General features: G+C 40.9%; 4 protein-coding genes across 6 annotated transcripts; 3 read left to right on the top strand and 1 right to left on the bottom strand.

Moving 5' to 3' along the window:
• Nucleotides 1-4275: 4275 nt before the first annotated feature.
• LOC126621664 (metacaspase-1-like) lies at nt 4276-6164 on the top strand. The gene is made up of 5 exons (XM_050290207.1): nt 4276-4868; nt 4943-5273; nt 5457-5577; nt 5681-5860; nt 5955-6164. Exons 1-5 carry the CDS (start codon nt 4511-4513, stop codon nt 6009-6011), a joined length of 1047 nt encoding a protein of 348 aa, XP_050146164.1. The 5' UTR covers nt 4276-4510; the 3' UTR covers nt 6012-6164.
• A 1195-nt stretch (nt 6165-7359) lies between these two features.
• Nucleotides 7360-9914, top strand: LOC126621668 (superoxide dismutase [Fe], chloroplastic-like). Of its 2 annotated transcripts, none has more exons than XM_050290213.1 (9): nt 7360-7526; nt 7619-7665; nt 7812-7889; nt 8200-8388; nt 8655-8826; nt 8935-9053; nt 9163-9189; nt 9296-9319; nt 9429-9914. In XM_050290213.1, the coding sequence occupies exons 1-9, from the start codon at nt 7436-7438 to the stop codon at nt 9633-9635; spliced, it is 954 nt and encodes a 317-aa protein (XP_050146170.1). In that variant the 5' UTR covers nt 7360-7435; the 3' UTR covers nt 9636-9914. The 2 variants fall into 2 exon arrangements, with proteins under 2 accessions (XP_050146170.1, XP_050146175.1); XM_050290218.1 differs by having other exon boundaries at nt 7815-7889.
• LOC126621583 (cell division cycle 20.5, cofactor of APC complex-like) lies at nt 9837-13193 on the bottom strand. 2 transcript variants are annotated; one of them, XM_050290125.1, is made up of 8 exons: nt 12208-12489; nt 11961-12059; nt 11445-11636; nt 11091-11360; nt 10904-11006; nt 10514-10830; nt 10250-10414; nt 9837-10094 (listed from the first exon to the last, which is right to left on the bottom strand). In XM_050290125.1, exons 1-8 carry the CDS (start codon nt 12280-12282, stop codon nt 9957-9959), a joined length of 1359 nt encoding a protein of 452 aa, XP_050146082.1. In that variant the 5' UTR covers nt 12283-12489; the 3' UTR covers nt 9837-9956. The 2 variants fall into 2 exon arrangements, with proteins under 2 accessions (XP_050146082.1, XP_050146089.1); XM_050290132.1 differs by lacking the exons at nt 11961-12059; nt 12208-12489 and adding an exon at nt 13165-13193.
• A 2746-nt stretch (nt 13194-15939) lies between these two features.
• On the top strand, nt 15940-26012 carry LOC126621708 (polyadenylate-binding protein 1-like). Its single transcript, XM_050290277.1, has 6 exons — nt 15940-16197; nt 16300-16402; nt 17234-17304; nt 24563-24754; nt 24867-24991; nt 25435-26012. The coding sequence occupies exons 1-6, from the start codon at nt 16066-16068 to the stop codon at nt 25478-25480; spliced, it is 669 nt and encodes a 222-aa protein (XP_050146234.1). The 5' UTR covers nt 15940-16065; the 3' UTR covers nt 25481-26012.
• Nucleotides 26013-26342: the final 330 nt, after the last annotated feature.

Genomic DNA, 26342 nt, shown 5'->3' on the forward strand with positions numbered 1-26342 from the left:
AGGAAGAAGCCCTTGTGAGAGGTAGCCATTTCGATGCCAAGAAAGTATCTCAGTACACCAAGGTCTTTTATTGCAAAGCGTTGCTGAAGAGAATGCTTGAGTTCTTTGATTTCTTCAGCGTTATCTCCGGTGATGATCAAGTCATCAACATACACAAGAACAACCAATGTACCAGCGGTGCCTGAGCGTACAAATAAAGAGGAGTCCGCATTGCTTCTTTCAAAACCAACACTGATAAGGACTAAACTAAGCTTAGCATACCAGGCTCTCGGTGATTGTTTAAGACCATAAATTGATTTGTGCAGTTTGCACACAACATCCTGTTTATGACTTTGAGAGTGACCCGGTGGTAATCTCATGTAGACGTCTTCTTCAAGCTCACCATGTAAGAAGGCGTTTTTGACATCCATTTGATACATAAGCCACCCTTTGTTGACAGCCACGGACAAGAGGACACGCACTGTGTTCATCTTTGCAACCGGGGCAAAGGTTTCCTTGTAGTCCACATCAAATGTTTGAGTGAAGCCCCGGGCTACTAATCGTGCCTTGTGTCTTTCTATAGACCCATCCGAGTTGAATTTAATCTTGTATATCCACCTGCAGCCTACTATCTTTTTTCCTTTGGGCAATGGCACAATGCTCCAAGTTTTATGTTGATCGAGTGCATGTAATTCATCTTGCATGGCTTGTTGCCATACCTGGGATTGGTTAGCTTCTTGAAATGATTGAGGCTCTTCATGTGCAGATATATTACTCAAATAGGCAATATAATTAGGTGACAACTTTTGGTAAGAACAGTAGTTGGATAAGGGGTGCTTGGGCTTGTACGTAACAAAGTCTTGCAGTCTTGCTGGTGGGTGCCTCTCACGAGTTGGATTTCGTCGAGGTATGATAGGAAGAGACTCCTCTGAAGATTCTTCAGGTTCAATACTGCGTAGAGTTTCATCTTCCACAGGCATGTTGTTGTCGTCATATGGGGCCGGTTGATTTGGGACCACAAGATCCATTGTATGAGGTTGATCACCCAAATTGTTGAGTATCTCAGTCCTTGGCAGTGGAAACATGTCCAAGATAATCTCCCCCTGACTTGTACCATCCAGAGACTTGCTATAATAAGAATTAGTTTCATGAAATTGAACATCCTTTGAAACAATTAATCTCTTAAGTTGTGGATTGTAACACTTATACCCTTTTTGTGTGGACGAGTAGCCAAGGAAAATGCATTTAGTTGCCCTAGGATCAAGTTTGTCTCGATGTAAGGGCTGAACATGAACAAAACAGATGCATCCAAAGACTTTAAGATGAGACAAGTCCACCTTTCTGTTCTTGATTATCTCCATTGGAGATTTGAACCCCAAAACCCTACTAGGTAACCTGTTGATCAGGTAAGCAGCTGTCATGACGCCTTGAGACCAAAAACGTTTTGGTACATTCATTTGTAACATCAATGCCCTAGTTTTTTCAAGGAGATCACGGTTTTTTCTCTCGGCAACACCATTTTGTTGGGGTGTGCCAACACAACTAGTTTGATGTATGATTCCATTGTTACTCAAATATTGAGTCATGACTTGGGACATGTATTCGGTGCCATTATCAGACCTTAGGGTTTTGATTTGAGAAGAAAAATGATTTTTAACAAGGTTGTGAAAGTCCTTAAACACTTCCATCACCTCACTTTTTGATTTTAACAAATATAACCAGGTGGTTCTTGAATAATCATCAACAAAAATTATGAAATATTTATAACCATCAAATGATTCACTTGAAGGTCCCCATATATCAGAGTGTACAAGCTCAAAAGGTTGAAAAACTGTATACATCGAAGACCCTAGTGGTAGTCTTGTTGCCTTTGACAAATGGCAAGTTTCACAGTGGGTTGATTCTTTGCCTAAATCAGGAAATAAGGTGGACAAGATAGGTTGAGATGGATGGCCTAGTCGCTGATGCCACAAGGAGACAGCTTGAATGGAGTTATGGATGGATTTTGACTTGGCATGGAACCCACAGGAAGAGCTTTTCGATATGTAATAGAGACCATCAATGAAAACCCCCTCACCAATCGTCCTCTTGGTTATACAATCCTGAAAAATGACATTTTTTGGTGAAAAAATGGCCAAACAATTTAAGGAATTTGTGATTCTTCCCACTGAGAGAAGTTGAAATGGAAAAGATGGGACATATAGGGCCGTAGACTCTATTTGATCAGATATCAGATGGATTTTTCCCTTTCCTACAATCCTAGCACCTTCACCATTAGCAACAGATACATGTGAATGATTATGTAGTTTCTCAAATTTATGTAACTTTGACATTTGATTAGTCATATGGTCTGTGGCACCAGAATCTACAACCCAAAAATCATGTAACTCATTTATTTTAAGAGCAGTTTGGAAAGCAGTTACAATACCTTTCAAATCTGTCTGAGGTACACAATCAGCATCAGCTAAAAAACCTGCAAATTTGCCCATCAATGCAGTAGTACTTCCATCTTCATGATCAACAGATCCTTCCTTTCTTCCCTTCTTTTGTTGGAGATACACTGCGAACTCATTTAAAAGGGTGGCAGGATTTGCAGTGAACTGTTGATAGGTATCAAAACTGTTGATAGATGAAGATGTTGCAGTGTTGGCACGAGGGTGTGCTCGACTTGTCTTTGGTGCGGATTTATCCTTCATGAAGTCAGGTTTGAGTTCTGGATGTAGGATCCAGCACTTGTCTCTCACATGCCCGATGTTGTCACAATGTAGGCACTTCAAATGAGGGTTTTTTCCTTTATACCTTTTTTCATTTGTCAGGTAAGCCCTAGCTTCTGTCACGTTGGTTTTTATACCATTATTCATGACTTTTCTCCTTACTTCCTCGCGTTGGATAGTTGCACAGACACTAGTGAAAGATGGTAGCTCCGGGTTCATGAGAATGTGACTTCTCAAATCCTCATATTCTGAACTTAAGCTAGACAATAATTGAAAATTTTTATCTTCTTCAGTTCTTTTAAGGAGCACTGAGGAATCAATAGTGTGAGGTCTGTACACATCTAACTCATTCCACATGCTTCTCAAAGAACCAAGATGTTGAACAAAGCTTTTACCTTCTTGCTGTATATTGGAGATATCCTTCTTGAGTTGAAAGATGCGAGCTGCATTGTTTTGATTTCCATACATCTCCTTCACGGTGGTCCAAAGAGTGAGAGACGACTCGGAATAGCTGAAGATTTCAGCAACCTTCCTTTCCATAGAATTTAACAACCATGACATGACCAGTTGATCTTTACATAGCCATCCTCCAAATTCTGGAGAAGAAGCATCTGGTGCAGGTTGACTGCCATTGATGAAACCAAGCTTGGATCTTCCACCGAGAGCAAGACTAACAGCCCTTGCCCATGGCAAATAATTAAACTCATTCAATAACACTGAACTTAGACGTTGGTTTGGATTGATATCCATTTCAGATGCGCTTATAGATGGAGAAGCAATGATGCTTACATCCCCTGGACTTCCATCTGCCATTGTTTTTGAAAAATAAACACAGCAGTTTTGATATACAGAACAGGCTCAGAATGATGCCCGCTCTGATACCATGTAGATTTTTGTGGTATTCTGTCTATTATATTCATACAAAGGTTACACAAAATATATATAAGAGTTTGAGTGAGTTGCAAACTGCACTCAACACTCATGACAGCCAGCATAGGATGCCATGCACTCAACACTTACGACAGCCATCATAGGATGCCACACTAATCTCCTTAAATCATGCAAATCATCTCTCCTAAAAGCATGCAAGACAACTAATCTTCCTTGAGGCATAGGGAGCCACACGGCACTTGAATGATGAAAAGATCAAGAAGAAAAAGAAGGCTATTAACTAGATAAAAAACCCTAATGGAGTAGACCCTAATCATGAGTAGTCAAAAAAATAACCGGTGGTCCTTCCTTCAATACGTGGCAAGGTACTTTGTGATTTTTTAAACCTTGAATTTGGACTCTTGGCTTTCTTGAAATAAAAAAGTCTGATAATATGAACCTTGTAATTTTATTGTTTATTTATTCTTTTATTGTAGCTCTAAACGTTTTAAAAATAAAAAAATTGATGTCAATATAGCGCTTTATGATTGGTTCATGGAATCAATAAAAATGAAAATAACAATTTTGCCTCTACAAATATCAGAAGAATGAGGAAAAATCCAATTTGGACTATGATTGATAACGAATTTCACCACAGAATTACAATTAATAGCTTTTTCACCACATGAGTCTCTTTAAAAGTAGGGTATTACCACAAGGATCACGAAAAAAAATTAGCCTTTTTTTTAACATTAATATGTTCGAACAGAAAAGAATCGAAGAACAAGATGCAAAAAGCATCTAAAGAAACATTAGAAGAATAGATATGTTCGAATATTGACCAAACTAACAGGAGAAGTTGGAGATTTGGAATATATAAAGTCCCATGATCTGCGGTTGATGATCACATCATCTTCTCTTCCCGTTCCCCCCCAGACTCTCTCACCATGTCGATGCCCGTACAATGCTCGAACTGCCACAAAAAGGTGCAGCTACTACGGCCAGGCGAAGCCCCCGTCTACTGCCCCATATGCCGGGTTGCCACCTACACAGCCCCGTACTCGTATTCCCACCACTACCCGCCTCATCAACCGCCCCTCCTCGCCCTGCCTCCCCCCCCGTACAGCCAAATACCACCAAGGACACCTATGTTGGCTCGGGGATGCAAACGAGCGGTGATATGCGCTGTGTCGTATAAGAATTCCAAGCATGAGCTTAAGGGCTGCATTAATGATGCAAAATGTATTAAGTATTTGCTTGTCAATCGGTTCCACTTCCCGGATTCCTCCATTCTCATGCTCACCGGTAACTTCTCAACCTGGTAATTTGATATTAAACCTATTTTCCTAGAAACTGAACAGTCTGAGAGTTACTTGCAGAAGAAGAAACTGACCCAAATCGGCATCCTACCAAACAAAACATGATAAGGGCTCTGCATTGGCTTGTGCAAGGTTGCCAACCAGGAGACTCCTTGGTGTTCCATTATTCCGGCCACGGAAAAAGAAAGAGGAACTACACCAGGGATGAGGTGGATGGATATGACGAAAACTTGTGTCCCGTGGATTTCAAGAGTCGGGGACTGATTTCAGACGATGAGATCAATGCAATGATTGTAAGACCTCTTCCTCGTGGGGTGAAGCTCCACGCCTTTATAGATGCTTGCCATAGCGGTACTGCTCTAGATTTAGCATTCCTCTGCAGGATCGACAGGTAACTCGGCCGAGTTTTAAATTTTGTTGCTAAAATCTAGGGTTTTCACACTCGAGTTTTCTCCTTCTGCACTCTTCCTTTACTCAATCCAAAGGATGAGAAAATGAGAGTGCACAAATCACTCTGCAAAATCTAATGTGGACAAGTTGTACTCAAAGAGTTTAGCATAATTTATGGATGCAGAAGTGGGAGATACGTATGGGAGGATCACAGCCCTCAATTGGGTGTTTGGAAAGGAACAAATGGCGGGAAGGTCATATGCCTCAGTGGCTGCGATGATCATCAGACCTCTGCTGATGCTTCAGTACTTCAAAAATTCTAAGACAACATCTTAATTTCTCAAACTATTTGTTGTACTAGAATGTGACTAATAAACAAATGGGGTTAATGTTCATTTGTCTGCACAGAATCTGTCGACGACAACTCCAACTGGTGTCATGACTTTTTCTTTCATCCAAGCCATCGAGCATGGACATGGAACCACATACGGCAGCATCATGGGGGCGGTAAGATCTACTATTCTCAACAAGGAGAATGAAGACCGTACCTCAACGTCATCTCCGAGTCTTGCTGGCAGGTTGACACAGGTAATAAAAAAATGATCGTCATTGCTTTTGAATTAGTTCAGAGGCATAAGAAATGTTCCGTTTATTGAACTTTCCTTTGTCATATCTTTTGCAGGAACCGCAGCTAACATCAAGTAAAATGCTTAAGCTGAAGAAGAAATTCTCCCTGTGATTTTCGTCATCTGTTTTCGTTCTCCTGTTCTGTATAAGGAAATGTGAAAGTCCAAATTTCCTAAGCACCAGCAAAATCACAGGCTTAATAACCAAGGAAAATGTAACGCATATTTATCACTTACATTACAATATTATGCTGAAATCATCCACATTTTTCTGTTATCCTCATGATCTGCCATTTCGCAGTACCACGAGCGGCTTTCCATAAACTGCCTGCACTGCCTCTGGAACCTTGCATTGTCCTTCTTTGCCATCTTCTCGTATACCTGCAAAATGCATTCGCATCACATCTCTTAGTTTTCCGTTCCATTTCAAACTAAACTTATACAACAAAACTGAATCGTCCGCAGTTGAATATGGTCACGCAGTGAGTGAGATTGCAGACCTTTTTCTCATTTGGAGGTAGTTGGCACCACATTCGACTGAGTTGCCTACTCCTTTCACCAAACCAAGTGGATTTTGCAAAACTCCAACTCTCCAAGTCGCCATCACCCAAAAAAAAAAAAAAAAAAAACATAGGAAGTGCATGCCCTAATGGGGCAACTATGCCTTCATGGGACATTATTTAACATGATATTAGAGTGGGGTTGATTGTGAGTTATGCGGGTTCGTGTCATGCCCAAGTTACCAAACTTAATGTAACACTATGTTTTCGCACATAATGTCCGATGTGAGATTGGTTTCACGTGTAGCCTATTATGTGGTGGTCTCATGTGAGGGGGGCATATAAGTCTCACATCCAGAAAATAAGAAAATAAAAAATCTTTTGTAATAAAACTCACCACCTAGCAATAGATGATTAATTGAGTTATTTCGTAACAAAACTCAACAATAAATAATTAAGTTGAACTATTTCGTAACAAAACTCAACAATAAATAATTAAGTTAGGACAATATCGAGTAATTCAATGCTCTATTTCTACACTCCATTTTGACACAATAATTGGCCAAATTAGATTTATTAATTTAATGTGCAAAGTTCAAATCTTGTTCTCCAATAGTGGTTTGGAAAGTAAATTCCAATTTCAGCACTATTTACCTAATTTAACGACATCAAGTTGCCACAATGATTGACCCAAAAAAAGGACAGAGATTCCAACTGGATTTCATCCCACCAAAATCCTAAGGATTCGGAGATTCAGATCGTTGAAATTTGATTAAACGGCTACAAATAAGAAGCCCTTCATAACCGTTTGATTAAATTTCAATTGTCCGGATCTCCGGATCCTTAAGATTTGGTGGGAGAGATCCGGCTGGGATCTCTGTTCCAATAAAAATGTTGACACAATGACCGATAAGATAGACCCAACAAAGTTGATATATTTTACTCAAGCCCCTGCCAAAATAAACATTTACTATTCAGTCTCATCCCCTGTTAAAAGTGTTGAGCTGCTTGTTTATCCGAAGTTTCAACTTTAAGACATGGTAACACCAATCGGAGTTGCAGCAGCAGCAACAGCACCGCAAGCCACGACTGGTCCGCTAACGTGCGCACTGAGTCCGTCCTGTCAAGGTCATTGCACTCGTTACCCGCCTCCCCCCTCCGTCTCTTCCTCTGTGTGCAAATGGGTTTTCATTAAGTTAACGGTTAATCGAAATTTGCAGGGCTCAGTGGAAGTCTGGGACGCAGTTTGCAATGGCCAAAGAAACAGGTTCGCCTATTTCGAAGTTTTAAAATTTTTATTTTCGTACAAGCAGAAATGGGTTTCCGTTGGTTTCTGAGAATTTTGAAGAAAATGTTTGAAAATTTGATTTCGTTTTATATAAAATTTTAATTTGGGATTTGATGCTGTCAAAGCAGAGAAAATGCAGATGGAAAGTCGGTGCCATCGATATTAGGGCACAATTTGAGCTGAAGCCTCCTCCATATCCACTGGTAAGTAAGCTTTTTCTTTACATATGAAGTTTCTTATATATAAATACAAGCTGGTTTTGTGTAGCTAATCACTGTTTTACCAGTGGGTTTTGACTCATTTCCATAAAGTTACAAGCTTTCATCTTTTATTAACCATATTGAGATAGTAAAATTCGGGTACTTGTATAAGAAACTGTACTTTGAGTAGCTATATATTGAGAATTCTGGCTAGTTTAGCTGGAAATGAACCGTAAAATTCGGGTACTTGTTCGCTTTGTATGACAATGCTGTGTAAATTTGACAGTTTGTTTTGATGTTTGGTTTTGAGCAGGATGCGTTGGAGCCGCATATGAGCAAGGAGACATTAGAGTATCACTGGGGGAAGCACCATAGGGGTTATGTGGATAACCTAAACAAGTTGATAGCAGGAACCGAACTAGATGAATTGTCATTGAAAGATGTCATACTTGCTACATACAACAAGGGGGATCTGCTCCCACCTTTCAACCAAGCAGCGCAGGTATGCTGTCCGTGACATGGATTGCTATAACAATTTTGAATTATTTTAGTCGATTATATTCTGGAAGTGTGGAGAAGTGCATCTCAACCTGAAATTACACATTTTAAGCTTATATTCGGTATTGGTGAATTTACGACTACTTGAATGTTAAGGTAGATAATGATTAATCCACCCGATGCGTCTTTTGCAATTTCAAGTTTATAATGTTTTGTTGTGCATCAATGCCATATTGTTAACTACTCACTCCTTTTTTTACCTGTTTGCAGATCTGGAACCATGACTTCTTCTGGGAATCCATGAAACCAGGTGGTGGGGGAAAACCATCCGGGGAACTTCTAGAACTAATTAATAGAGACTTTGGTTCTTTTGAGAGATTGATTGACGACTTAAGGTCAGCTGCAACTACACAGTTGGGTTCTGGCTGGGCTTGGCTTGCATGTGAGTAGTTGTCTTCCCACCATGACACTTCATATTATTTGCTTTAAGTTTAATGTTCCTCTCCATGCTGAATTTTGCGTAAACTAATATATGTATTGCCTTTTCCAGATAAAGCGAATAGACTTGATGTTGGAAACGCAGTAAATCCTAAGCCATCTGATGAAGACAAGAAGCTTGTAGTGGTGAAGAGTCCTAATGCCGTTAACCCGCTTATTTGGGATTATTCTGTGAGTAAAGATGAGTACTGTACTACTCTACAGTCTTTAGGAAATCTTACCATTCACATTAAGACTTTTCTTTCTTGTATGTAATGAGTTTTCATATTGATTTCTGCAGCCGCTCCTTACTATCGATGTTTGGGAGGTATTAGACATTTACCATGTTTCTTCCTATATGGAAATAGTTATATTGCTCAGTTCATTTGGGAAAAGCCATTACTAACAGATTTAAATTGCTTTTGTTTCAACAGCATGCTTACTACCTCGATTTTCAGGTGAGTCTCTGTTTATTGAACATTTGAACTTCCGTCTTATGATTTGGGACCTATGCATTCTGTCTTATACCAATGCATCTAACAACCACATCTTTGATTCTTCCCTCAGAACCGGCGAGCAGATTACTTATCAATCTTCTTGGAGAAACTCGTATCGTGGGAAGCAGTCAGTTCTAGGCTTGAAATAGCAAAGGCTCGAGCTACTGAAAGAGAGGAAGAAGAGGAAAGGAAGAAGAGAGAGGAGGAGAAAACATCAGACGGCGAAGTTCCAGAGATTTATGTGGACAACAAGAGCGATGACTCAGAGACCGAATGAGTTCAGTTTATTTGCAGTCTAGACAATCCGGGAACAGTTATAGGCTCATTGCCTTCTATTTTACACCGAATGTAATAGAGGTCATCTGAGTTTAGGCGGCATGTGCCAAATTTTGTGTATCCTTGAGGAATGAGTTGATAGAATGTAGGGCACGATTTAGCAAAAAGTAATACAACACGTTCTTGATTTTTCTCAAGGAAATTTTTGGCAGTGCAAAAGTCATCAGGGAACATGTATATTTCTCTGTGGTTTTCTACAATCTATAGAGCTGTTCATGTACATTTTCTTTTCTCCATAAACTAACTCCAGATTTTATCCGCATCATCGTAAGGGAGAAGTCTTGAGAGATAAGAGACTATCCAGAGGAGAGATTTTGTCAATGCTTGGTGGTCCGAAGATCTCCCAGAATCGAAGTGTCTCATCTCCGACAGCTGATACCACAGTTAACCCGTCGGGGCTCTGCACCGAAAATCAATCAAAAGAAACCAAGTTAGATGCTTCTGAAGATATTTCGCTTTAACAACTATTTGAACTCACGCGATGAGTGCTAAATAGGAATATTGAGATATATTCATGGATGTATGGGGATCAATAAGCTTTACGGGTTGTCAAACCTGGGAAACGTGGAGGATTCTGGATCTGTGGCGATTCAAGTTTCCGACATTCTCCATAGAGGGATACCTCCAAATGCACAGCTGATTCTTGATGAGCTCGCCTCGACTATAGCCATGGGCACTCAGAATCTCCTTGTGATGCCTGTTCCACTCCAGTCCACAGACCTGGAAATACAATGTGAACTGATTGCAGTTAACAAGAGACCGAAAAGAAAAAAAAACCACGAAAAGCTCACAAAACGGAGACTGAATTCTATAACTTGCCTGAGCATTGGTTTCAATGGTTTTAATGCAGGTTCCCTTTTTTGTATTCCATAACTTAATACACCCATCTTCTGTGCCTCCACCAGAGGCAAGCACCTCAGACTGATATGGACACCATGCGAGGGCCTTGACTGCAGCACAATGCTCTCTAAACCGAAACAAAAAACGGCTCGAGTTCATTTTCGATGAGTCCCAGATGTACAGAAGATTCTCATTGCCTCCACTTGCCAGTACATTGCCTCCTTCTGACCATTTCAAACCGCACACTTCTTCTTTGTGTGCCTGCAATCTGGAAGCCACATTGCTCCCTGCTCTGACTGCCAAAACAGTTCACAAAAAATATATGAAATATTGCAATAAGATGAATGTGAAACAATATTTTTGACCTACCATCATGGTTGATGATGGATGTGTCGCGGCTGCCGGAAGTTAAAACGTGACCATTCCACGCAACGGTGGCTATCCTGTCCTTATGGTTTTCAAACCTCCTAACCTGTGTGTCAAACAGATGAACCAAATGTTTGAAAACAACGAAAAAACTCGAAACTCACGAGAGGGTGTTTGAGAGAGATTTTACAAGCTTGGAGGTCTCAACATCCCAAAGTTGGAGCTTGGATCGCCTATATCCAACGGCTAAAGTTTTAGCATTTTCAGACCAGGCTACACTTGTTGGGAAATCACGCTGATCATCAACATGCAGCAGCTTGTGCACTTCGCTGTTCGTCGAGTTCCAGAGGAACAAATCGCTCCCCAGAGCAACTGCAAGAATACTGTTCTTCCCCCAATCCATGATGCTGGAGTAAAAGTCATTTTTTATGTTTACTGCATCCAGAACCCTAGCTTCCCCCTGCAGCATTTGCACTCAATTAGATCAAACTTCAAAAAATATAGACCATTTGGTAACGTTTGACAACCGTTTCGTTTTTAGTACCTTAGGCATTCTTCGAGGCAGAACATTTTTAACACTACCGTCCAATTCCTTTGCTTCATCCTGTCGCATCAGATCAACAGAACGGATCGGCTTTCGGTTTGATTTTGGACTTCCCCTAAAAACCAACATCCTAAATGGATTCCCATCCGAATCCAAAGTCAGTTTGTCCTCTAAGCTCCGTCTGTATACATCCTGCAAAGACCCAACAAGTTCGAGAACTGTTTACAAGAAAACTCAGCAGGCCCAAATCTTGAAATTCATCAGAAGTTAGATGCAACACTCAAACAGAAGTAAAAACTACAAAACAACATAACCCACAAACAATTTAGCAGAAAACAAAGAAAAAAACTAAAAGCTGATGGAATTGGAGCAGGCCCAAATCTTGATATTCAGAAGTTAAATGCAACTTTCAAATTTAAGTAAAAACTAAACCCCCATAAAACCCAGAAACAGTTTCCCAAAAGGACAAAGAAAGAAACCAAAAACTGATGAATTGAAAGCAATGTGGATTCATACATTGAAATTCGAATTGCGGGTCGGCGTTGTTCTGTTGGTCAATAAACTGCGGGCTTGATCAAGATCCATCAAACTCCTACTGGGTATAAACCGATCTCCCTGAATTTGCAGATGCATAAACAAAACCCAAAATTTGAGGACACCAAATCAGAAACCAAATGTCGAAAAAACAACAACGCATGGATAAACGGCGGAGAAAGGTGAAATCTTGATGGAGATAAAGGGTAATGGATGCAGTGATTCGTACCGGAAAATCGAATCGGGCAATGGGGCTGGTTTGGAGGCGAGTAGGGGAGCACCAATCCGATTGAAGTTCCTGCATTTTTCGATAATTTGTGTTGCTGGCGAATTGGTGATGTAGAGAATATACAAACTCCTTCTTTACTTGGCAATAAAGAAGAAGATGAAGATGATGAAGGAAGAAGATGCAAAAGAAAATATCTTTGTCCGCAGAAACGAAATCTCCCGCCAAATAGTTTTACATACGGGAGCAAATCCAACCGTTGCTTCTGTTGAGAAGACGACTCAGAGAAAGATTGGGCCCACTTGGGTTGAAATGGGGTCTCTAGAGTTTAGGACCAATTTTTAGTACGTACTGCTGAGTGGTTCGGAAAATCAATAGTTATACTTTGTATATTAGTATTTAATGAATCGTTGTTACATTTTGCATAAAATTTAAATCACTGAGTGATATGTATCATTGTAGTTGAACTTATTTCTTATTGTCACAAAGATCCCGAATTTTCAGGGTTTGTATAGTTTTTCTTACATTTTCGTTCTTATACCTTCGTTATGTTTACCGTTTAATTCATTTTCTCAGCTAAGTTAAACTTTTCATTCATTTTTGTGCATATCTTCTCATTTGAAAAACCCAACTTGGGAAAATTTTTTTTTGACAAATTAGACTAACAGTGTAAACAAAATGAAACTACATCACTACAAGGACAAAAATGCTAGGAAAAAGGATACAGTAGTGCTATCCACACAATCACTTTTACTTCCCACATATCTCTATTAATTTCGGCCGTCAGATCGAATGAAGTAAAGAAGATCAATGACAAAAAATTAACAAAGGATAGTGAGAAATTAAAAAAAAAGATGTGTGAATAGCATTTAACATTTTCCAAAGTATAAGAACGAAAGTGAAAACTTGAGTAAATTACAATGACTATTAGTGCAATTTAGCCAAATTAAAAGCTCCCACCTTTTTTCACGAAAAAGTCATCGTTTCCCCAGTTCTGCTCAAGGAAGAAGAGAAGGCCTGGCATGAGAAAGAAGAGCCTGTCAAATTAGCCAGGGATGCCTGCCTGGCCAAACAGGAGTTTTCCTCATACAAACAAGTGGAGTTCGTCTCTCTAGGTAGAGCAGGCAAGTCATCCTTGGCTACCAAACAAGGCTCTAACTCTCATGCAAGACCTCTCTTCTCTTCACTTCTCTCCGGCATTCGCCTGTTAAGTGATTAGTCGTAGGCTCAAATCTTTCTCGCTGAGACTTCGTAAACTCGCTACAATGTTGAGATGGGGATGCAAAGATCGTTGTTTGAACTCTCTATTTATAGCCCTGTAAAACGAACCAAAATAATTTCAGTGCCATAATTCTTTTTTTATTATTTCATTTATGTTTGTTTGCACCATTTGGCTGACACCAGAGAATATATTCTTTGGAGCAATAGGGAAGATCATGGAGGTCAATCTGGCAGCCAACTTGATCAAAAATATGTCTTCATTCATATATAATGCAATTTTTTTCTTGCCTCAATGAGACTCACTGCCAGTTTGCCATTTTAGGCCAGAGGAGTGTTATGCTGCTTTTGGCTTTTGGCTTTTTAATGCAGAGAAAAAGCATCTTTGAGCTGCTTTTGCGATTGAGATGATTCTAGGAAGTGGGCAACATCACTAACTTATTTGAAATGCCACATCTTTAAAAGAGTCAATGCCTTGGCCACTAACAAAGATTTGTTCTTGTTGACTGGTTTTCTTAGTGACTGGTTTTCTTAGGCCTCATCACTTGATCCTTTTGGTTAAAAGGTTTTTACTTTGATGGATATATGATTGCTTAGAGTTTATGCATAAGCAAATAATTTGGAATGTTTACAAGTGTTTTTAAAATGATTGAAAACGTTTTCGATCAAAGTGTATTTGGGTTCCAACTTGGAAGTGCATTTGAAGAAGCATTAGTTATGTACTTTTTGCCAAAAGCACTTCAAATACTTTTGGGTTCCTAAACAATGAAGTGCTTTTGGGTTTCTAAACAACTTTCACAAAAAAAAAAAGCACATCCATTACATAAGAAATATGCAAGAAACATAAAGCTAACGTAGTGTGATATGACAATATTAGTCATTTTGTTTTTAATTTTTCGAGTATGTGCTTGAGAATACAGGGAGATTCCATTGCTTCCTTGGCTTCTCCATGTTAATACTCGTGTTACCTCCATTATGTTTACATGGAGAAATGGCCTTTTGAGTTAAAAATATGTGAATATTGATACTTGAACTTGTTATAATGCGGAGTAATGATTATTCTATTAATTCCGTTAGAACTTCTATCCAATTTTTTCCCTTTAAACCCTTGTTTTGGATAAAATTGGATATAAATTTTAACGGAGTTAACTAAAAGAACAATTATTGCTCCACATTATAATAAGTTTAGGGACCAACGATCTAATTGAGCTAAAATTCAAGGACCAAAGATCCAATTGAGCTAAAATTTATGGATCAAAACTCCAATAGAGCAAAACATTAGGGATCATTCCTCCAATTATTTCAAAAGAAAAAAAAAATCAACAGCCAACAAAACTCTCCACCCAACCGACCCTCGTCAGCCACTCGCCTCCATCGTCGACTTCCACCTTCCTCCTCACCGCCGGTTACCGCGTCTCAACGGTTTCGTTGGCTTTGAAATATGAGAGAAAGCACCAGGGAGAAAGAAAAGCTGCCGCCGGTGGATTTGAAGCCAAAGTGACACTGCTTTTCACTTTCTTCACTGAAAATTTAGTGCATGAACTCGCTTATCGACTTGCACACCATTTTTTAGTCTCGCTTAATTTTAACAATGGATCGAGAGAGAGGATACGAACTCGGGGCCTCCTCTAACGATTTCAATCTTAACTTTTACGATTATTGCTGTCGACGCCACTTTTGTATTCTCATACGATCATTTTGTCATGATCATAAACCATTCCAACTAACCGAAATTTCAAAATTGCAATGTTTATTAATAAACTAGGCATTAAAAGGTTCACGACTTCAATTAATGTCTAGGTTGTTTTGTGAAAGTCAAGTAAACACCTTCAAATTCATGTCTTCATAACTTTTTTCCCCTTCCTAGTGTAATTTCTATGCTAAATTCTTTTAGGTATAGTAGCTCTTATGTTAGACTAACTTCTTGTGTTGGGTTAAAATTCAAAATTTAAATTTTAAACTCGCCTAAATCTTCTTCAATCATTGGGCTAAAAAAAATTGTGGGTTAACACTTATATTTATGCTAAATTTAATCCAGAAAATAAGCCAAAATTAGTGGTTGGGACCTAATACTAAGACCCAGTTGATGATGATGTTGGCCACTTACAGAAGAATGAGGATTATCTTCCTTCCTAATCTATCTCTCATTCCTTTTCTTCCTCTCCTACTTGAACAGTTACGATTAATCCATATTAACATCTTATATTGATTTTAAACAAAATATAAGAGGAGAAGAGAAAAAAATTATGGAAATAGGAGACGAGGGAATTTTACTCTCTCGCGGAAAGCCAAATGACTTTAGTACGCCAATAGTGACCTAAAGCAAAACGAAAAATAAGAAGCGAACGGCAGCCGCATGATTTTCTTTCAATCGTAAACGTTCATCATCAGCCCGTAAAAGTCCGAATCCAACCAGCCAATCAAAGACAAGCGGATAAACACATAAAAACCCCAATATACCCCTACAAATTCCCTAAAATTTCAAATTTGAGCCGCATTCTTCCTCAACCCCAAGCGGCCAAGCCGCACCGCCCGATCCCAAATATATAATATCCCCAAAACCAAAAACCTCAAAAAACCAGACACACGCACACAGACCTCTCCGAATCGCACTCAATCCGACAGCCACGGAGAGAGAGTGCTATGGAGGAGCAACAGGAGCACGAGGTTTACGGCGCCGAGATCCCCAACGACGACGGCGAAGACGTCGACATGTCGTCCAGGGCCGACGGGGTCGATGACGACCAAGACTACAACGACGACCCTAACTCCAAGGTACTCCCTCAATCAATTTAGCCTCGTAAATCTGGTGCCTTAGCTTTTTGTTTGACCCGGTTGGGCTGATTCGGGTCGGGTTCTGGTTTCAATGTGGTGTAGGAGCTGGAGGACATGAAGAAGCGGCTGAAGGAGATAGAGGAGGAGGCTGGTGCTCTCCGCGACATGCAGGCCAAGGTCGAGAAGGAGATGGGCGCTGTTCAAGGTATCGGATTTTACTTTTCTGTTTTGTAATTTTATTTCTTTTGGGTGTTTTGGGGATGATTTCTTGAGCTAGGGTTAGGCTGCATTGGGTTTTTTGGTGGGTTTGAATTGGAACTTAATGATGACTGTGTAGGTAATGCTAGGTCAAAATCCGCTATGTTGTCCCTTTGTGATTGTGTTTGGGGAATGCTGATTCACAAAAGCTTAAAATAATGGAAAGATTTGATTTTTTTTCGAATCATGATGCGTCTAACTGGTCCATGTTCTTAGTTGTCGTCGATTGAATGGATACGGTACCCGAGTTGGAATTTTATTGATTATTCTGGGTACATTCACGCGTGCTGAGACCAATGTTGTTAGTTGTCGCTGGTTTAATGGATAGAGTGCTTGAATTAGAAGGTGTTTGGTTTTGTACAATTGGATTTTGGTACTTTTGTTCTGGGTACATGCACGAGTGCTGTCTTTAATGGTTCACTGTCCTTTTATGTAAACTAGATTGGCCCTGCTGCGTAACTATAACTAACTGAACTCTGTTAGTTTCCATCTGCACAGTATGCTAGTGTTGTCTAATTGTACGTCCTTGGTCTTTCTCTGTTGGTCAGCCCATCTAGGGCGCTGTTGAGGTATACATACATTTGTTGGTTCTCAAAAGAATCTTTCTGTCTCACAGTAGGCTAACATGATGTGTATAAGTAGTATTTCTGAACTGTTCATGTTTGTAATTGATGAAACATGATATCCTCTGTCAAATTTTACTCTAGTAATGCTTCAAGTAAAGATATCTATCAGTAGCTAATACTTTTTGTTTTATATGTTTTGATTGTGAATGAAGATTCCTCAAGTGGTTCTGCGTCTCAGGCTGAGAAGGAGGAGGTGGATTCTAGATCCATCTATGTTGGTAATGTGAGGCTCAACAACCCTTTCCCTTTTTCATTTTAATTTCGACCTTTTTATATAATGGATATGTGTTTTCATGCTCTGCTCTCTTTATCTCTATCTATTTTCATATGTCAAATTTATTTTGGAGGGATCAAATCTTTCAGACTTTAAAGATATCGAGTTTATGATATTACTGAGTTCCTAGGAGAGATTGCACTTACTAGGTGACTTTTATGTTTATTTAGATTTTGTTTTCCTTTTTTTCCTGTAGGCTACAAATTATTGAGGTTTTTTTTTTTTTTTTTTTTTTTTTTTAGTGTGTTTAAGTTCTCGTTTGAGTGGCGAACGAGCACTTTGGTGCCTATCTACAAGAATAAGGGCGACGTACAAAATTGCATGAACTATAGGGGTATTAAGCTAATGAGTCATACAATGAAGCTCTGGGAGAGAGTCATTGAGCATAGATTGAGGCAAGAGACACGGGTTTCGGACAACCAATTCGGGTTCATGCCAGGGCGCTCAACCATGGAGGCAATCTATCTCTTACGAAGATTGATGGAAAGATATAGAGATGGGAAAAAGGATTTACACATGGTCTTTATAGATTTGGAAAAAGCGTATGATAGGGTCCCAAGAGACATTCTTTGGAGGATTTTAGAGAAGAAAGGAGTACGAGTAGCATATATCCAAGCTATAAAGGATATGTATGAAGGAGCAAAGACTGCCGTAAGAACTCATGAAGGACAAACCGAAAGCTTTCCCATAACTGTAGGATTACATCAAGGCTCATCCTTAAGTCCTTACCTTTTTGCGTTGGTAATGGATGAGTTAACACGACATATTCAAGATGATATTCCTTGGTGTATGCTTTTCGCAGACGATATAGTGTTGATAGATGAAACTCAGGAAGGGGTAAATGCAAAGCTTAACCTTTGGAGAGAAGTGTTGGAATCTAAAGGTCTTCGCCTAAGCCGATCAAAGACAGAATATATGGAGTGCAAGTTCAGTGCAAATGGAGGCCAAAACGAGTTAGGGGTGAGGATCGGAGATCAAGAAATACCAAAAAGCGACCGTTTTCGTTACCTAGGATCTATCTTGCAAAAGAACGGAGAATTAGATGGAGATCTCAACCATAGAATACAAGCTGGATGGATGAAGTGGAAGAGTGCATCCGGCGTGTTGTGTGACCGCCGTATGCCATTGAAGCTCAAGGGAAAATTTTATAGGACGGCAATAAGGCCGGCGATGCTGTATGGCACAGAATGTTGGGCGGTGAAACATCAACACGTACACAAAATGGGTGTAGCGGAGATGAGGATGCTTCGTTGGATGTGTGGGCACACGAGAAAGGATAAGATTAGGAATGAGGATATCCGGGGTAAAGTAGGAGTAGCCGAAATTGAAGGAAAGATGAGAGAAAATCGGTTACGGTGGTTTGGACATGTGCAAAGAAGGCCTACTGACGCTCCGATTAGAAGATGCGACTATGGGACAGAGGTTCAGGGCCGAAGGGGTAGAGGAAGACCTAGGAAAACTTTGGAAGAGACTCTAAGAAAAGACTTAGAGTACTTGGATCTAACGAAGGACATGACACATGATCGAGCACAATGGCGTTCTAAGATTCATATAGCCGATCCCACTCAGTGACTTGGATTTTCCAAGTCTCCAACCGAGAAGTTTTCCTCACTCGGGAAATTAAGGGAACACTACCCCAACCTACATGCTCCACTCAGAAAGCTTCAACATACAAGCTTCAACAAAAGAAAATTCAAAGAACTTAGCGAAGAAGGCTTTGGTGTATTTAACACAATACGTTGAAATGAAGGAAAGCTTATTTATTGATATCCCCGATCAGCTACAAATATGTACATATACATGAGTCAAAATAAACACACAAGACGGAGCCTTCACAAAGGTTGCTTAGGAGAAGTCTCAGCAGTCGGTAGAGCCCCAGAAAGAGAAGGCACCGGAGGGGGATCATTTGGAGCCTCAGTACTGGACAGAACCCTAGAAGGAGGAGGCATCAGAGGTTGATCATTCGGAGCTTCATTACGCGGTACAGCCCCAGAAGACGAAGGCAATAAATGCCTTTGGAACAAACCCACAAATCTCTGATGATCAAGTAAAACCTGACCATCAGTTTCCTTCATCTGGTCAAGCTTCCTCTTCATGTTTGTAGCATAGTCATGTGCGAGCCGGTGCAACTGTTTATTCTCATGCTTGAGCCCTCTAATCTCCTGTTTGAGACTCATCACTTCAGCCGCCAAGGATTCAACTTGGCGGGTTCGAGCAAATAGGCGTTGGGCCATATTAGACACAGAACCTGCACACTGAACACTGAGAGCCAGCGAATCCTTAACAGCTAACTCATCAGACCGTTTGGAAAGTAGTCTGTTATCTTTGGGAGTGAGAAGGTTCCTGGCCACCACCACAGCGGTCATATCATTCTTCATCACGGAATCCCCAACGGTAAGAGGACCAGTAGGGGAGACGAAGGATGGGCGCCATATGTTGTCTGGAGAAGGCGGGGCTGCCTCTTCAACAAGGTTCAAGTCAAAACGACGGTCGGAGGGGCCAGACATTTTCAAAGGTGTTGAAGAGAGAAGAGGTCGGACAAATCAAGATCTTAGAAGTGCAAGAATGAAGCTTCTACTGGTGGAGATTCAAGTGTGCTTTGGAACTTAATGCCAGCCTCTATAAAAATCTGCACTCGACGGAGCTTCAGAAATCGAAGAGGCGCCTGCTCAGAAATCGAAGAGGCGTTTGCTTTCTCAAAAGCTGGGCTGCTTAGAGATCACGAGGGTTGATCTCAGAAATCGAAGAGGCGTTTGCTTTCTCAAAAGTTGGGCTGCTCAAAGACCACGAAGGCCGATCTCAGAAATCGAAGAGGCGCTCGCTTTCTCAAAAGCTGGGCTCCCCAGAGACCACGAGGGCCGATCTCAGAAATCGAAGAGGCACCTACTTTTCCAGCCTTGTCAGCACCCGTCACACGCACACTCAGCTTTGCAGAAATTATGGGCATTCTGTCGAAGACTTCTGGGGAAGTAGAAAACACATGAATCTTACTGTTCAATCACCCACTTCCCACATGCAACAATAGCTCATGGGTACCACAGATAACTTTGCCAAAGTTCTCTGCCAAAGTTGAGCACGTGAAGCTTGCAGCTCCTACTACATCGCTCTGACCAAGAAGGGTAAAAGAATAGCAAAGAAACAGCACTAACAAAGTTTAGACCCATAAATTTTGAAGGTCTAGCTACCATATTATTACCCACAAGGGTAAAGGAACAGTACCACTGCTGGATAATTGGAAAGTCCCTGTGTGTCAACCTCTGTGCTTCGTGGCAAGGTAGACTAGCAAACATGCCCAACCTTTACTCACATTCGAGAAAACACTCCCAATAAGATTGCTTGCTCCAAAATCGAAGAGGCACCGTCCTCCGAATCTCGAGAGCCAGACTCCCAACATGACTACTTTCTTAAAAATCGAAGAGAGGGTAAAGGAACAGTACCATTGCTGGATAATTGGAAAGTCCCTGTGTGTCAACCTCTGTGCTTCGTGGCAAGGTAGACTAGCAAACATGCCCAACCTTTACTCACATTCGAGAAAACACTCCCAACAAGATTGCTTGCTCCAAAATCGAAGAGGCACCGCCCTCCGAATCTCGAGAGCCAGACTCCCAACGTGATTACTTTCTCAAAAATCGAAGAGACACTGCTCCCCGAATCTTCGAGAGCCAGACCCCTAGCATGATTGCTTTCTCAAAAATCGATGAGGCATCGTTCTCCGAATCAATCGAAGAGGCGCTCGCTTTCTCAAAAGCTGGGCTGCTCAGAGACCACGAGGGCTGATCTCAGAAATCGAAGAGGCACCTACTTTTCTAGCCTTGTCAGCACCTGTCACACGCACACTCAGCTTTGCAGAAATTATGGGCATTCTGTCGAAGACTTCTGGTGAAGTAGAAAGCACATGAATCTTACTGTTCAATCACCCACTTCCCACACGCAACCATAGCTCATGGGTACCACAGATAACTTTGCCAAAGTTCTCTGCCAAAGTTGAGCACGTGAAGCTTGCAGCTCCCACTACATCGCTCTGACCAAGAAAGGTAAAAGAATAGCAAAGAAACAGCACTAACAAAGTTTAGACACATAAATTTTGAAGGTCTAGCTATCATATTATTACCCACAAGGGTAAAGGAACAGTACCACTGCTGGATAATTGGAAAGTCCCTGTGTGTCAACCTCTGTGCTTCGTGGCAAGGTAGACTAGCAAACATGCCCAACCTTTACTCACTTTCAAGAAAACACTCCCAACAAGATTGCTTGCTCCAAAATCGAAGAGGCACCGTCCTCCGAATCTCGAGAGCCAGACTCCCAACATGACTACTCTCTCAAAAGCGAAGAGAGGGTAAAGGAACAGTACCATTGCTGGATAATTGGAAAGTCCCTGTGTGTCAACCTTTGTGCTTCGTGGCAAGGTAGACTAGCAAACATGCCCAACCTTTACTCACATTCGAGACAACACTCCCAACAGGATTGCTTGCTCCAAAATCGAAGAGGCACCGCCCTCCGAATCTCGAGAGCCAGACTCCCAACATGATTACTTCCTAAAAAATCGAAGAGACACTGCTCTACGAATCTCGAGAGCCAGACCCCCAGCATGATTGCTTTCTCAAAAATCGAAGAGGCATCGTTCTCCGAATCTCGAGAGCCAGATACCACAGACCACTTTTTCAAAGTGCTCTGACAGAGTTAAAACATGTGAAACTGGCAGCTCCCACTACCGTGCTATGACCAAGCAGGGTAAAGGAATAGCATTACTACTTGTTGTTAGGGAGACTCCTATATATGTCGACCTCCATCCCCAATGGACAGGCAGACCTGCAAAAATGCTCAACCCTTCATCATATCTGAGAGGGCACTCCCAACGAAGCCTTTCGAAATATTCAGCTTTCTTTCCCCCCGATAATACCTCTGCAAACAAGCTATACTAGAGCAAGAATATCTCATATCATCAGGGTTAAAAGCAAGAGTATCCCATATCATGCTTTTTCCCTGTCTTTTCCTTTGGCCTTGTTTTTACCTGCAAGACAAGGAGAAAGAGAGCAATCAGTCAGCACTTGGAACCAAGCTTCCAGCCAGGAACTGACTGCCTGGAACCCCTTACCTGATTACTTACCTGGCATTGCTCTCGAGTACTCATCTTCAACATCTTATGTTTCCAGGGACGATTCCGCATCTGCTTGAGGAACAGATAGGGCAAGTGCGAAGGATACAAGGAAGCATGTGGAGACAAGCGTAACAGCACACGTGCCGATACATCCATTACTCTGTCAAAAGCAAAAGTATCCCATATCAGCAGGGTGGAACGTACTCTAGATTTGATGGACTTGTTTTGACCCTCAAATTCTTCAGTCGGCCTTATACTCTGGAGGAAACCAGAAAACCCTCCAGCTCAGTTCAAGAATAAGCCTGTGGAAAGTTACTTCTTCAAAAGCAAAAGTATCTCATATCATCTCTTCTCATTTTTCTTCTCTTTATCCTTCATGCTGCTGCAAGATGGGGAGAAGGTGAACAATCAGTCGGAGCTCTGATTGCTTACCTTGTCTGTCACCTCTTTCAGCAGACCCCCTAGCTCGGCGACTGGGGGGACTCCTACTACATGGTTTGTATCGCGCTTGACCAAGCTTGAGACTACAAGTAAGCTTCAAGTGAAATTGATACATTACCTTGTGCATCTCCACCAGTTAAAGATACCACCCCTGGATGGAGGAAGAGTACTTCCAGAGAAGATGCCACATCTACCTATGAGACAGATAAGGCAAGTCAAGACGACACCACACTCCGATACTTAGAAGTTTCGTGATTACGAGATCATTCTCCCACAATATTTCCTAATGTCATTTGTACTAAATCATTCACTTATACTCACTAAAGGAGAGCTTGAACCTATGTACTTGTGTAAACCCTTCACAATTAATGAGAACTCTTCTATTCCGTGGACGTAGCCAATCTGGGTGAACCACGTACATCTTGTGTTTGCTTTCCTATCTCTATCCATTTATATACTTATCCACACTAATGACCGGAGCAATCTAGCGAAGATCACAAAAAGCGACCGTTTTCACTACCTAGGATCTATCTTGCAAGAGAACGGAGAATTAGATGGAGATCTCAACCATAGAATACGAGCTGGATGGATGAAGTGTAAGAGTGCATCCGGCGTGTTGTGTGACCGTCGTAGGCCACTGAAGCTCAAGGGAAAATTTTATAGGACGGCAATAAGGCCAGCGATGTTGTATGGCACAAAATGTTGGGCGGTGAAGCATCAACACGTACACAAAATGGGTGTAGCGGAGATGAGGATGCTTCGTGGGATGTGTGGGCACACGAGAAAGGATAAGATTGAGAATGAGGATATCCGAGGTAAAGTAGGAGTAGCCGAAATTGTAGGAAAGATGAGAGAAAATTGGCTCCGATGATTTGGACATGTGCAAAGAAGGCCGACTGACGCTCCGGTTCGAAGATGTGACTACGGGACAGAGGTTCAGGGCCAAAAGGGTAGAGGAAGACCTAGGAAAACTTTGGAAGAGACTCTAAGAAAAGACTTAGAGTACTTGGATCTAACGGAGGACATGACACAAAACCGAGCGCAATGGCGTTCTAGGATTCATATAGCCGACCCCACTTAGTGGGAAAATGCTTTGTTGTTGTTGTTGTTGTTGTAAGTTCTCGTTTGAGATTTGAATCAAGTAGCCACCTGCTGTCCACAGCCATGCTAATCTTGAAAGAATAGCTAGTTTGGATAATTTCTGGTTTAGATATAGTTGGGTCAGTTGACTTGAACTGTAACAAAGATATAGTTGGATCAGTTGACTTAAACTGTAACAAATACTTAGTATTAGTTAATGTATAGTTCAATGTACTTTATAAGAGGTCGCACTTGGTGCGATGGCAAGTGCCTTCGCCCATGAGCGGTAGGTCTCGGGTTCGAGACTTGGGAGCAGCCTCTCCATAAATGGGGGTAAGGCTAGCCGACATTCACCTCTCCCAGACCCTGCGTAAAGCGGGAGCCTTGTGCACTGGGTACGACCTTTTTATAGTTCAATGTACTTTATAAGCTGCAGTCTCAAGTTTTAGTATGCTTTCCCAAGTCTTTGACTAAGTTCATCTGCACTAGGGAAGAATTTCTTTTAAATTGTTACCATGTGATATTTGCGGTGATCTTTGGAAGCATTATGGCCAAGAGTGAGAACCTATTGTTTAACTTCACCTTCAGGTTGATTATGCATGTACTCCTGAGGAAGTCCAGCAGCATTTTCAGTCTTGTGGAACCGTTAACAGAGTTACAATTTTGACCGACAAGTTTGGTCAACCAAAAGGATTTGCTTATGTTGAGTTTGTTGAAGTTGAGGCTGTTCAGAATGCTCTCCTGTTAAATGAATCAGAATTGCATGGCCGTCAATTGAAGGTACTTGATTTTTTTTCTTTCTTATTTTATGTATAGGTCTCTATACTTATTTGAATATTGATTTTTTAGTCAATCAATTGGGTAACAGTGACTGGTTTTGGTATATTAACAGGTCTCTGCTAAGCGTACAAACGTTCCTGGACTGAAACAGTATCGAGGAAGGCGCCCCAGCCCATTTTCTCGATCTCGGAGGCCTTTCATGCCTGCTGCACCCTTCTATCCTGCGTTTGGTTATGGGTAAGCACAATGATCTCCTTTTCTACTTTGTTGTTTTTTAAGGAAGTCAAAAGAGGCATGGAAGTTTGGAAAATAATATGTTGTCTCCAGCAAAAGGCCAGCCTATATTTATTGTGCTTAAACCGATATTATGTTGTCTTTTGGAAAATAATATGTTGTCTCTAGCAAAAGGGAAAAAGGTGAAAATGCTTAAACCGCCAAAACTGGAAACTAAAACGACCTTAAAGGACTAGGCCATTTCTCATAGGCTACAATGTTCTCCTGTATCAAGTTGTCAATATTGCAGCTTGATTAACTTTATTGAAATTCTGTTGAAGTTACTTCGTTAGTTGCATTGCTCGAAAGTTGTAGCCTTGTTTTTGTTTGTCTCACTCACTTTAAGAAACTTTGCATGAGCTCTTCATATTGTGACATGCCATTGACCTGATTTTTCTTTTGTTCAGGAGGTTTCCGAGGTTCAGGCGGCCCATGCGATACCGACCATTCTAATGATGAATCACATCCCCAGGTGGCCACATTGTGCGGAAGGCCATGTATGTTTGATTATGGTCCTATACCATACCAATGACAAATTTAGATTGCTAGGTGGCTGCACTGTGTGAGGGCCATTTATGTTTTATTACGGGCATATCTATAGTTTTGGGAACTGGAGAAAAGAAGTTGAACAAACCATTTGCATGGCAAAGGCCGACTTGATTCTTTCTCGAATTTGTAGTGCACAAAAAGGGTTTAGTTTATGTGTGGAGGGGGATGAGAGAAGGCAGATGTGCAAATGCTGTATCAGAGATGATTCCTTTTTACAGATTTATGTGCTTAGATTTGTAGTTTTAAGACCATTGTCGATGTTTCATAACATTGAAGGATCCCCTATGCCAAAGAATTGTTATTGCATTCGATTTTATGATTCAAGTAGTGAAATATAACTGTATGAATCGTCTGTATTTGTCGACACCACTTATAAGTTATCTGAATGGAGCTAGTGAAATCGGACAGTCTTATATGTCCGATCGCGTGAAGTGAACCTGTTTGTTGTCAGATTGTTGGTTTGATTTGATTTCCAAGAGGTTAAATCACTTTTTAGGCATCCTGATTCCTAAGAAATATATTCAGCTAAAGGGTTTTTTTTTAGTAGGAAATATGGTTGCTGATATTAGCAATGGATTGAGATCGCCTATCAAGAGGAATTTCCGCTAGCGGGACTTGAACCTATTCCTTGGTCTAGCAAAGAGAACAATGGATTGAGTCTTCCTTGGATAGTTAAACTTGGTATGGTTGCAAGATTTTTCTATAAAATGAAAACATTTACCATAGAAAAAAATTCTTAAATTAGTCGTAGCTCGGACATGGGACA

Source organism: Malus sylvestris, chromosome 1 (genome assembly GCF_916048215.2).
Source record: "Malus sylvestris chromosome 1, drMalSylv7.2, whole genome shotgun sequence".
NCBI classification, from domain to species: domain Eukaryota; kingdom Viridiplantae; phylum Streptophyta; class Magnoliopsida; order Rosales; family Rosaceae; genus Malus; species Malus sylvestris.